The 13,739-nt window shown below is 45.0% G+C and overlaps 1 protein-coding gene across 1 annotated transcript in view; it reads left to right on the top strand.

Annotated features, from left to right (window-relative positions):
• The first annotated feature begins 10,015 nt into the window (after positions 1–10,015).
• The window catches only part of rhpn1 (rhophilin, Rho GTPase binding protein 1), a 20,370-nt gene continuing 16,646 nt past the window's right edge, over positions 10,016–13,739 (top strand). The window contains exons 1-3 of the mRNA XM_056604466.1: positions 10,016–10,205; positions 10,381–10,489; positions 12,896–13,011. Coding sequence (XP_056460441.1) covers positions 10,186–10,205; positions 10,381–10,489; positions 12,896–13,011 — 245 coding nt within the window. The 5' untranslated portion in view covers positions 10,016–10,185. The remainder of the gene's footprint in view (positions 10,206–10,380; positions 10,490–12,895; positions 13,012–13,739) is intronic.

Genomic DNA, 13,739 nt, shown 5'->3' with positions numbered 1-13,739 from the left:
TGTGTGCCTGTTTGTGTCCATGAGCACCTGGCTGTTTGTGCATGCATGTGCAAATGCATGTTTGCTTCGAAGCGTTTGTCTGTGTCTGTGTTTGTGTTCCCGTGTGTCTCTGTCAAAAAAATAAAATGGTGGTAACAGATGGAACGGCTCCTGGAACAAATGAGTGATTTGTATTTAAAACAAACAGCCACTTAATGATCAGCCTATTAAAAAGAGCTCATCTCCTCATCAACACAAAGACTTATCTGTGATTCGGCCTGTAATGAATCTGTTCTCCAAAGGATGGTCAATATCTACCAAGCGCTAAGACCCTTGGGGCACCGGCCAGGGTCCGGGAAGACCCCATTATCGTTAAAGAGTGTGTGTGTGTGTGTGTGTGTGTGTGTGTGTGTGTGTGTGTGTGTGTGTGTGTGTGTGTGTGTGTGTGTGTGTGTGTGTGTGTGTGTGTGTGTGTGTGTGTGTGTGTGTGTGTGTTGGGTTGTGTTTTTCACGGTTCTACGAGTGCGTCCTGGCACATCATATCATTCCCACTCTAATCCGGTATTCAGGGTATTCCCTCCATTTAGAAATTATAACAGTTTCCAGAGATTTGCATGTATCATGCATTGCATGAAACCTCAGATAAACCCTAAACGATGGCTGACGACAGGTGCACCACGGGTCTTCTAAGCTTAAACCTTTGTGGCACCAACACAGATGGCGCTGAGGTCGAGTTTGCCAAAGGAATGCAAGAGTTCAAAGGTCAACGAGGTCTTGGACTTGTCCAGCTGTCAACTCTTTTATTGCCCAAAAAGCTAACCTGACGCCATGATTACCTGTATCACCAGTACCACCAATACCAACAGTTAAACCAGTAATACCCCCCAGAGACAGATGTATCACAGTTCTGTACACAAGCAATCCATGAGATGGATTTAGCAACATTCAGGCAGCAATGAAACCAGGATTAATTTCCTGTATTGTATCCCTGCTTTTTCCCTTTTTGTAATTTATGATATTGACTTTGCATGGGGTTTGAAATTCTTATAGTTCCAGATTAATCTCTTTCAGTGGGGACATGTAGGCCTACCTGAATTTTTTTTTCAATTGGGGCCGGCCTGTCAGACCAGAGGATAAATAACAGAAATGAAAAATAAAAAAAGCAAAATAAGCTTTTTGCGTGCTTTGTTCGCATAAATTCAGAACTGTTGATGTTTTCCTTAATACATGTAAAGCATATAGCATACAGAATTAAGCATATAACCTATGCGATATCCTACATAGAACATAGTCCTCCCTTAATACTGAATATAATAACCCTCATACCATTTAGCATATAACCTAGCCTATGTCCCAATACGTATAGCAGATAGTATATGGAATATATCCTATCCTATTTCCCAAAGCATGTAGCCATCTCCATGTATCCTACATGAAGCCTACCATTAGCCTATCTCATGCATCACTTAGCATATAGCTATGACCCATAAGAGATGTTCAGAGCCAATCATTTGCGTCTGGCAGGAGCACAGCACTGACACCAAATGGCACAACAAAGCAAATATTTATTGAACACTGAGGCAGCTTTACTGGGTAGTTAACATACTTACTGTAGCAATGATTATACTACTACACTGCTCACTTCAAGTTAAACCCATCGTGGTATCAGATATCTCCACCCTGCTTAGCAGTGAATCAAATGTGTATCCTACGATAAACCCTGTGTCTCGTTTCTAGATTGGCACGGTGAGCGTATATCCTGTACCGGTTTATAATATAGCGTATCAAACAAACCTGCTGCGTTTTTCACGGGTGAAAAGGATAACAGGCGAGGAGGAGGAGGAGGAGGAGGAGGAGCTAGGGTTGTGCGATCGGCGTTGGCCTACTTGCTGTTTGTAGGTCAACAGTTAAAGACCAAGATGCTGCTGATAAGGATTGGAGAGGGTGTGTATTGGAGGTGGATCCATCGGCGGAGCCCTGGGCCCATGGGAGCCAGCTGGGGACGATGATGAAGCAGGAGGGAGACGACGCCAGCCACTGGGGTCGGGAGGGGTGGGGCAGGGGGGAGTGGGGGGGGAAATGACTTTCGACGGCACGCTTCTCAGATGAAGACACAGATGAAGAAACACACACATAAACCTGTGTCTGTGTGTGTATGTGTGTATGTGTGTGTGTGTGGGGGGTTGTGTTTTTGTATGTGTGTTGGCACATGCCTGTGGGTGTGGGTGTGTATGTGTGTGGCACATGCCTGTGGGTGTGGGTGTGTATGTGTGTGTCTGCGTGTGTGTCTGTTATGACAGAGAGGTTATTTGTTATACGTCAGACTCTCATGTCCTCTAGTGCCTTCTGAATCCTGTCTGATTAGCCGACTAAAGCTGACACCTCCCTCTCTCTCTCCCCCCTCTCTCCCTCTCTCTCTCTCCCCCCTCTCTCATTCTCTCTCTCTCTCTCTGTCTCTCTCTCTCTCTCTCACCATTTCTCTCTCTCTCTCTCTCTCTCTGTCTCTCTTACTCGCTCTCTTGCAATCTCCTTCTCTCTGAGACTCTCTTTCTCTCTCGCTCTTTCTCTCTCTCACTCTCTCTTTCTCCCTCTATCTCTCACACTCTTCTTCTCCCTCACGCTCTCTCTTTCTCTATCATCACCGCTCGGTCTCCCCCCCTACTCTCTCTACCTCTCACTCTCTCTCTCTCTCTCTATTTTATTCCATCTCTATGGATTATCTCTTCCCTTCAGTTTTGTACAGGTGTGATATACTTCAGTCCACACATCATTTCACATGTGTGCATTAGAAGAGCAACAGTGACATCAAAATAAAAGCGTGAAATTACGAATGATGAAACCAGAATGTTAATAAAAGCCTGCCTAGTCTACGGCTAGTGGTGGTCGTGGTGGCAGGCAGCTGCTGAGGTTTAGTCACACCGACGGCTTAGCCAGGAGCCCTGGGAGTCTGAGTTTGGGTGTAAAGCCCCTCTCGTCCCCACAGTGGATCCCCTGGACTGAAATAACTCAACACTTAGCAGGAAGTACCTAGAAATAATCGCTACGCTGAGATTCCAGGAATTAAGAACTCATAGATTGCTCTATTTTATGCGTTTACTTTGGGTTGCTTAAAGGAGAATCTTTAAAGACTTTTTATCTCTCTGCTTTGATGATAAGAAACCTTTCACGCCCCAGCTCTGAGATCAGTTCTCAATTATTATTCGGGGGCTGTGAGCGTGTAGGTTAGAGGGTCGGCCCCTTCTCGGTCCTGGGGGACTGGTTCTGGAAACAGAGGAAGGGTCCTGGGACTGATGATGAAGTACTGAAGAGTAATCTGATCCTCCTCAAGTGCCAGAGACGCGGCCTGCTCCAGAGCACGGATGGGATCCTGATTGACTCTCACCGTCACCACCTCCTCCGTCATCATCTCCACTGTCAGCACTGCCAGCACCGCATTACCATTATCACCAACATACCCACGTAACGTAACCACCCCCACCCGCCTCAACCATCTCCATCACCACCAACACCTCCACCCACTTCAACTATCCCCATCATCACTATGGACCAACACCACCAACAACTTCAACACAATCACCAGAAACACCACTGCCACCAACTTCACCTCAATCAATACCACATCCATCACTACTTCCATCGTCACCACCACCATCATCCCCACCACCATCACCTTAACTTCAACACCACAATATCCATCACTACCATTAAATACACCCACTACCACCACCACGGATGTCTACATTGTCACCACTGTCCCTACCACTGTATGTTTGTGTGTGTATGAGTCTGTCTGTGTGTGTGTGTGTGTGTGTGTGTGTGTGTGTGTGTGTGTGTGTGTGTGTGTGTGTGTGTGTGTCTGTGTGTGTGTGTGTGTGTGTGTGTGTGTGTGTGTGTGTGTGTGTGTGTGTGTGTGTGTGTGTGTGTGTGTGTGTGTGTGTATGCTTGTACATTTTAGTAGGGCGAACCATAAGCAGACTCTTTGTCACCTGCTCCTAGGATATGACCACACTCTTCCTCACTATCAACAGGGTGTGATGTTTCTGAGGCAGGTTTGCAGGTTACTCCCAAGGGTAAAACATTTCAGTTTTCCTATCACTGCTTGAGGTGCCTTGATTTTGGTTTCCAGATCAGTGCATCTACTGGTGGTGTTTATGTAGCCTTGGTCGTCAGATCGTTCAACATGGACACAGTTTGCCTATGGGTAGATGCCGTTTGGCCAATCAAAGAGTTGTAATGTTTTTCTGTTCGCCAGGACTCATCATTCAATGTGCCTTTACAACAGAACACGTTTGCAGTGTTTGCCACTGAGACTCGGGATGTCCCTTATTTCAGGACTGGACAGCGCACCGCGCGCAGGACACCGGCGCGTTGGCGACGCGCAAACACTTCTCTCTACATTTCAGGCGGATTATATGCGCGTTTTCTTTCGTCCGATCTCAAGACTATTGTACTAATTCTGGACTATATAACTGAGAATTAATGGATTTCTTTTTTTACCGTGGTCAACTATCTCTGCTGGTTCGTGGTCAGATTTCGGGTAGAGTTTATTAGGCTATGTCCCCGATTATTGGCGAGGGTTTGAATCCATGAGCGCAAAATTAGGGCTGCTTCTGAAAGGGCTGTTGGATGAGAAGTGATGTCATTCTAACTTTGCGTCCGTGTCGGCCGAACTGGATTAACAAATGCGACTGCGAGAAAAAACTAAACTGAGCCGTGCATTGTTTTATAAAAGCGTTTCGTTGAGGAAAGTAAGGTAAGTTTATACCAGAGCAGCTGTTGGACGCAGCGTTCACCCCCGGGGAGTCCTGTTGGATCTTATATTCATCTTTGTCAAGGACACCGAAGTTCGCCGAGAACCATCCTCGCTCTCTTTCCCCTTCTTTACGCTTTCTTCAAGTCTCACACAGAACAACATGTTTGCTTGCAACGCCAGCGCTATAAAGGACTGGGGATATTTCCTCTCGCACATCCTCCCCCTCCTGAACAAGACTACTGCGGGCTTGGTGAGCCAGGGGGGCGGCATGGGCCGAGCGGGGTCTGCCACTGCCACCACCACCATGGTCACCTCCGCCCTCCAGCCAGACGCTGCGCCGAGCGCCAGCCGCCCCCCGCTCAACTCCGACACCACCTCGGGAATGGAGCAGGTCTTCCACTACTCCTACTCGTCGGAGAGCGACCTGCTCTACACCGACCATCGGACACCCGCCCGGGACCCCATTCCCCTGCCGAAGGCGGTGCTCTACCTGGTCATGGCGGCTCTGGTGGTTGTCGTGGTGGCCTACGCGATAGTCGGGCATCTGGTCAAAGACGTCGTCAACGACTTCGTAGGTAGGTGTGCAGCTGCGCATCTGTGTGTGTGTGTGTGTGTGTGTGTGTGTGTGTGTGTGTGTGTGTGTGTGTGTGTGTGTGTGTGTGTGTGTGTGTGTGTGTGTGTGTGCGTGCGTGCGTGCGTGCGTGCGTGCGTGTGTGTGTGTGTGTGGGTGTGTGTGTGCGCGCGAGCGTCTCGGGAACCCTTTGCTTCCAGATCCCTGAGAGTCGCTTTGAAAAATCACGCCAATTAAAAGGAGTCAGTAATTATGCTAATGACGGGATAATCTGTAGCACATTAAGGCCTCGTTGTTTTAAGTGATGTATCCAAACTACTAAAGTGTGGGGCCCTGAACAAATTGTGTGTGTGTGTGTGTGTGTGTGTGTGTGTGTGTGTGTGTGTGTGTGTGTGTGTGTGTGTGTGTGTGTGTGTGTGTGTGTGTGTGTGTGTTTGTGTGTATGTGGGTGAATGCGTGTGGTTTTGTTTGTGCGTTAGTGTATGTGTGGTATAAGCATAATGTGTGTGCGTGAGTATGTGTGTTTATGCATGCATAAGTGTGCGCGTGTGTGTGTGTATGTCTGTGTGGGCTATCCATCAGACCTGTGGAGGAGTCATTTTTCTGGAGTACAGATGTTCTTCTGCAGACAATGACCTTGTCTCAGACAGCCTGATCTCAGCAGTCTGTCTGAGGAATGGATTTAAGGCAGCAGGATAGAGACTCAAAACAGACACTAGTAGAGGAGAGCCTATAATCGATACCTGGATTAACAGAACCTGCAACAATCCAGGCCAAACCAAACATGTATGTCTTATGTATACATGCACTATTGTGCCTTAATTGTGAGTACACACTCTTTAATTTGACTACTACTACTATACTAGAAAAAATAATACTATAACTACCCCTACTTACTAACAATGAATTGTTTAACAGAAATGATAAATTAACCATTAAATGATAATCTATTGACAGTATGGTAGCTAGGAGTGTGTGTTAAGTGTTTTATATGTTATAATGTGCTGGTGTTGTGTTGGTGTTGTGTGCTGTGTGATGTTTCATTTGTTGTGTTGATGATATTGTGTTATGTGATGTGTAGTGACGATGTTTTTTGTGGGTTGTGTATGATAACGTTGGTTATGTGTGTGTTGTTTAGGTGGAGGCCGGCCCATAGGGTCTGAAAGAGAGGAAGGAGGAGTTGGACCAGGTAAACCACTCAGTACCTTCCCCCTCCCCCACCTGCTGGAGCGACCCCCCTCACCCCTCGCATCTCCCTGTGAACACACACAGACACACAGACAAACAAACACACACACACACACACACACCTATACTTACACACACACTCACCTCTTTTCCACGTAAACACACATTTAATGCTGACACCTACACACACACACACTCACACAGGTGTGTCCCCTCCCAGTGTTAGCTTACGGATGAAGACGAATTGAGTGACACATTTCCAGCATCCTGGGGTGTTCCCTAGAGTAGAGGAGAACGTGGGGAGGAGGAAGAGGGGAAGGGGAGGAGAGGAGGAAGAGGTGATGATGAGGAGGGGGAGGGGGAGGAGGTGGTAAGGAGGAGGAGCTGGGAAGGAGATGAGGAGGAGGAGGAGGAGGAGGAGGAGGAGGAGGAGGAGGAGGTGGTGAGGAGGAGGTGTAAATGTGAAGATGTTCCTCCTGTCTCCTACTCCCAGGGGAGCGGGGGAAAACACGGCTGCACGTCTTCAAGTTCTCCCAGCATGCACTTCTCCTGACAGCTTGACGATATTTAACCCCCCCAGTTAGGTTTAGATGCCGGACATGTAGGATGTATTGAACATTAGAAAGGTGACATCATGCAGTTTAAATACTACTTACCAGTATTACTAGTATTACACATTTAGAATGGGGACATCATGCATTGGTAATAGTTTTAGTAGTAATAGTATTATATATTTAGAAAGGAGACATCATTGGGTAGTATTTAAGTGAGAGTAATAGTATAAATCAAAACGACAACTATTGCTTATGTGTAATTATTGTGAGTGAGAGAGTGAGAGAGTAAAGGAGTAAGGTGTGAGATTTTGAGCGAGCAACAGAGAAAAGAAGGTGCTACATGTGTGTCATTGCTGATCTCCTCTCAGTGAGTGCTGATGGATGTGTCTCACACACACACACACACACACACACACTCACACACACACACACACACACACACACACACACACACACACACACACACACACACACACACACATACACCCAAGGTTGAATTGGTCAGCCACACACTATTACTAAGAAACAATTTTACGCTGCGATGGCTAAAATGGAATTATGAAGGCAGGGCCCGTTACAAATGGTCTTCAAATACTCTTCCCAAGATTGTCTTTTGAAAGAGTTTTTTGTTTTGATGAACCCCATCTGTGTGGCAGATGCTCTACCCTATGTCCATATTGTGAATGTATAAACAAATGAAGATTTAGGAAACATTTTATTTTACTTTAATTTTGAGACAAATTTGACAAATCCTTGAGTTTTTTGGTGTTTCATTGTTTAAATGTGATGGTTTACAATACAATCATCAACTGTGAATGCTGTTCTTTTCACAACCAATCAGGATTAACATTATTTTGTTATTCGTTAGATTGGATGTCCGGCTCACATGGCATTTCCGGCCCTCGCGGAAGCGAGATCAACTGCATTGCCAGCAGCAAGGCGGACGTGGACCAACAGACGCCACCAGTGGAGATGAACTTCATCTCACTGAACAACACAAATCACTGCCTGGGCTTCAAGAGACCAGAAGAGCTGGTGGTAACCGTGGACGAGACGTCGAGATGAACGAAAGAACGGGATTGAAAACCTGGTGGTGGGACAATCTCCCCCGGTTCACTCGGTCGAAGAAATCAAGGAGCAATTTGCTTTCGTTCCTTGTGTGGGAATGAAGGGAGGGTCAGTTTGGATGCTGTAGTAGAGGTATAAGGTGCGCCATTGGACTGCACCTGGAATGGCTTGAATAGTCAACTGCCCATGGCGCTGTGTTTGACGAGGCTGCGTGTGTCGCAGCAGGTGGTTTGATGAAACAATAGATCCAAGACTCACTAAAACTGGGTGTTTTGGTCATTTGGGTCCATTTTGTATAGGTTGATAATAGTGTGTTCATGGGGAGCCTTTGATGTGAAAGAGTAACGACGGCCTCTGCAGTACAAACAGCACACATTCTTTGTAGACATGTACTGCAGTGTTTAGGTCGTAGTTCTTATTGTATCAATGCAGCTAGAAAAAGGAAGGCCGGACATTTCCCCAAACAAATATAAGACATTTAAGTTTTCTTTAATCTCTTTTTTTGAGGTTATATATGTATAAATCTATAAGGCCTACTTACTTTGATATAAGATAGTATTTTGTACTGTCAGGTTAACTGTTTTACGTGCAATTAGGCCTCCTAACTTTGTTATAAGATAGAATTTTGTACATTCACGTTAACTGTTTCATGTCAAAAAGTGCATACATGTAAGCATGCATGGATGCACACACAACATCAGAGCAGACAACTATACAAAGGAAAACTGTATTTATTTGCGATGCAATACATTATCAATGCGTTATATTTAGTTTTAAAATACAGGCCTATATTTTGTTGTTAACATTTCTAAAGATGGTAGACCTATCAGTCAAACCTCAACATTTCTCCATGTATGTTGAGCCCATGCAATATTCCCGAAACATATTGCTGCTTTCTAAAAAAATATGAATGACCTTTAAACCCCTTGGTAATGGGTATGCTGCAATGGATACCAGCTGGTCACAAGAAAAAATGGATGCTTGCTATGTTTACTATGTTATGTTTACTATGTTATGACCTTAAACCTTATCAAGGTTACCTATGGTATTATTGTGCAGGTACGGATACACAAGCCCAGATGTGAATGCAAATAAAATCCATGAAAAATATATCAGAGCTCTTCAAACTGAAGGTTTTACTAATGTATAGTTTTATTTTCTATGGTACTCTTGTGTATTTGAATGAGGGGGAGTTGATAACAATACTACTGGCAGACTAACGTCTCACAAGCTCGACTGAACCCTAAAGATAAAGTAAGCTTGACTGTTTTACCGATTTACTGTTTCACATCACTCACTGGTCATCCAATAAATACTCCATTTGCAGACGTGTTTTTTTTTTATTATGTTTAAACCTATATGGTTTTAGAATGTATGGCCCTAATACCGTTATCCAAAAACATTAGACATCACCATACCTATTGATAGTCCGGTACTGACGCCTAGCGGCAACGGGGAGAACAACAACCTAGGATTGCGATGGTTTTGTGAAAGCCAGTTTGGGGTACTTCTGCTATAAAGAAAGTTATAAAGACAGTTATAAAAGCATTCACACACGTACGCACACAAAGACATGAACCCTTACCTTTGTTTAGTGGTTGAATTAATTATTTCATTGAATATAGTGAATAGTAACTTTACTACCACGAGCGCCCCGCTCGTGGCATACCCACACACCCGCACACACAAGCCACAGCCCGATATTACCATAGAAACGACCTGCACCAACGGGGAGTGGATGCCCTCACCTCAAATCTGATTGGCTCTATCGCTGTGTCAGTAGGAAAAGCTCTTCCCTGTGATTCGTCACGATGAGCGTTGCCGATCATGATTGGATGGGTCCGACACAACATGCCCGCTTCGTTGAACAAGCTCATCTTGCTCTAGTCGAAGAAAAAGAACGGAGGAGGTGGCATCAAAATGTAGAGCAGACCATAAATTGGGTTTTTCTGAAAGTTAAAGTTGGTTGTACAACAACAAGTGTGCACTTTTTAACTCTTAAGCTACGCTGAGGACTTTCACAAACACGCAATGTAGCGATTGGCCCCGTGTTTCTTTGCGTTATATAGACGATGGAGGAATCTGCAACAAGGCAAGTGGAGAAGCGCGACTACCGTAGGCAAAGCTTAGTTTTATATAATGGCAAGCTATTCCGATGAAAGACTCCTTTCTCGACAGGATAACCTAAGCTCAAGATGACGTAGGAGTAGAGTCAATGTTCATGTTCCACTGATGCAAAGAAAAAACAACTTTGCTCTTGTCTGTAGAGAGTTGGATATGTCGCTGTCTGACGGCACCTCGGACGAGGATCTGCCCTCGACCTTGCCCCGACAGCAGGAGGAGGAGGAGGGCAGACTGAACGGCAGCATCCGAAAGGTGAGAACAGCAGGGATTTTCGAACAGGTGGTCATGAGGGTTTATAAGCTCTAAATATTTGTTTACATATGATGTAATGCATGTGATGATGTGTGTGGAAGGGGTTCATATACATCATCATGTATATAGTGCCAAACAAGGCGGGGTATAGAGGTTCCACAATTGTCTGATTGTAGCTGTCACTTAACGCCCACACACACACACACACACACACACACACACACACACACACACACACACACACACACACACACACACACACACACACACACACACACACACACACACACACACACACACACACACACACACACATTTTAATAATTTATTTGAATCCACCAATCACATTACAAGAAACAGGATTCAAATCGTTGTTCAAGGGTACAAAAAACATCTCCTGCGCCAGACTGCCCATCACACACACACACACACACACACACACACACACACACACACACACACACACACACACACACACACACACACACACACACACACACACACACACACACACACACACACACACACACAGGATGCCATGACTAAAAGGTGCATAAGGCTTTTATTACAGTGGTTCTCATGATTCTAATTGAGCAGGTTATAGGGGGTACTGTCGTGACTTTGATATTTCTTCGTATACCTTCAAAACCAAAATGACGATGTAAAATATGGACATGTGTTAATATCACCGTGTAATAAGCCACTTCAAGGCGCTTGCACACTGTCCCAACAAACCCCAACAACTTGAGTTGGCCAACAACAAGGATGTACCTCTGACCGCCGCCAATGATCACCACCAGGCACACTGGCCCGTTTTTGGCGTTTGTTGGCGTTTGTATGCGTTTGTTGTGCCGCGTGCAAGCAATCTAACCTGAAACTGTTCTCGGTACGCCCCAGTTTCTTCCATGTTCGACACCTTTTGGCAATTACGATATTATTAATGATGCAAAATTACAGTTCCAAGGGAAAATATTTGTGATTGAGTGTCGATGACGTGGGGTACTTGAGCTGTTGATGGTGATGTGGGGGAACGGTACAGGGATGTGGGGGTACAGCATGAGTCAAAGAAAGGTTGTGAAACACTGGGTTTATTTAAAACACACACACACACACACACACACACACACACACACACACACACACACACACACACACACACACACACACACACACACACACACACACACACACACACACACACTACTACTATAACCAGAGTTGTAACATGCAGGCATGGGATGGATGGACTGCAGCGCAGCACACTGACGGGCGCACAGCCAACAAGCTAATCCACACATGCTGTCCTGGGATTAGCTGACATGCACTTGCTAAGGAAACACTGAACTAGGTGAGAGGGAACGGGAGAGAGATAAAAGGGGGTGAATGGCAGATTGGAGAGAGAAAGAGAGAGAGAGGGGAGTGATATCCATGAGGGGAGTTAATGCATGTTTACTTTATACTCCATCGGCCTGGTTGAGTGTGTTGTGTTTATCATGGAAGAGTGACCCAACAGTAAAGGATCTCTGGGGGTGGAATGACCATATAGCTGCCACTATGACAGGTCAGGCTTGGGATAAACACAACATGAAAACTTCCTGTGGTTTAGGAATTCAACAAAGTTCGGCCCAAGTCTGCACTTGCGTGAAAATAGGCATGCAATAAAGTACAAAAAAGTATATTTATACAATTCACATTTATTTTGGTGTGTAGCTATTTTTTTTTTGGTGTAAATATGACATTGGCTACATTACAGTGTTATTACAATTTACAAGTTTGATTTTAATTTGCCATGGTGAAAACCAAATAGATGAGCAGCAATCTTCCCGGCAGGTCTAAATTCAACCATAGTAAAACTTCCTCTGCTAGTTTAAATCAATGTTTCCCCTCCTAGTTCTTATTCTATAATCTAGTGGTTAGTGTGTGTGTGACTGCCAAAAGGTTTTTGGTTTGATTCCCAATGTCCCCAGTCTACCTGCAGGTATTACCGATATCTTCCTTATGAAGACACAAAAACCTGACCTGTATAAAAAGTGAGACAATTAAAATGTCTCTATGTTCATCAATACCGTATTCTCATTTTCAGTCTTTAAACATAGCCTACTATTACTACTACTACTACTACTACTAATACTACTACTACTACTACTACTACTACTACTACTACTGCTACTACTATAAATCATCTAGTGAAGCGACAAGTCATGTTTGCAGGTCTATATAGTTCACTAAAAAGGTGAATTGTGGTTGTCCCGAGACCCCCTTTGTCTCCTGCTGTTACCCACTAATGGGTTGACAACAACGGTCTTAAAACCATTGCTCTAAACGACTACACAGTAAATAGTCACGGTTACTTTCATTTGGGTTTTGTTGGTTTGGTTGATGGTCCTGGTCTCTGTGTGTCACCAGGGTTGCGACCCGCTGTCCCAGACCCAGCGCAGCAAGCTGCAACACCGGCGGGCACGCATCAACCAGCAGATCAACAAGGAGATGCGCATGAGAGCTGGAGCTGAGAACCTCTTCAGGTAGCTAACCCCTAGCATTATTTCTGTATGTTTCCTTCACACATTACCTTAGTGGGTAGCTCCCCCCAAGCTTTGCCTCTATATGTAAACACTATTGGTTCATTAAATAATTGACCATTTAAGCTTAGGTAAACTCATTTATTCACTAGATTAATTGGAGCCAAATCAATGCAAGGAATTCGGACTATTAACTTTGGTACAGACTACAACTGTTCTACAACTGATCCACCTCTAGTCCTCCAGTCCAGACTAGTCTACTGGTCTAGTAGTCTGGTCCAGTCAAATTTAGCTGACATCTAAACTGCTCTTTGAAGAGCTCTTTGTCTACAGTGTGCCCGCGTCAGCACAATGCTCTTAAAGTTTCAGCCTGGACAACACACACACACACACACACACACACACACACACACACACACACACACACACACACACACACACACACACACACACACACACACACACACACACACACACACACACACACACACACACACACACACAGAGACAATCTCACTCATGCACGCCCATACACATACACAAACACGCGCACAAATCCTACAAGCTCTGCGGTGGGAAAGGTCGGAAATCCCACCCCTCTAAATGACACAGACACATAAACTCTCTTTTTCTTACCCCCCCTCTCTCTCTCTCTCTCTCTCTCTCTCTCTCTCTCTCTCTCTCTCTCTCTCTCTCTCTCTCTCTCTCTCTCTCTCTCTCTCTCTCTCTCT

Source organism: Gadus chalcogrammus, chromosome 12 (genome assembly GCF_026213295.1).
Source record: "Gadus chalcogrammus isolate NIFS_2021 chromosome 12, NIFS_Gcha_1.0, whole genome shotgun sequence".
In the NCBI taxonomy this organism is placed as follows: domain Eukaryota; kingdom Metazoa; phylum Chordata; class Actinopteri; order Gadiformes; family Gadidae; genus Gadus; species Gadus chalcogrammus.
This window is presented reverse-complemented; position numbering and strand designations above follow the sequence as displayed.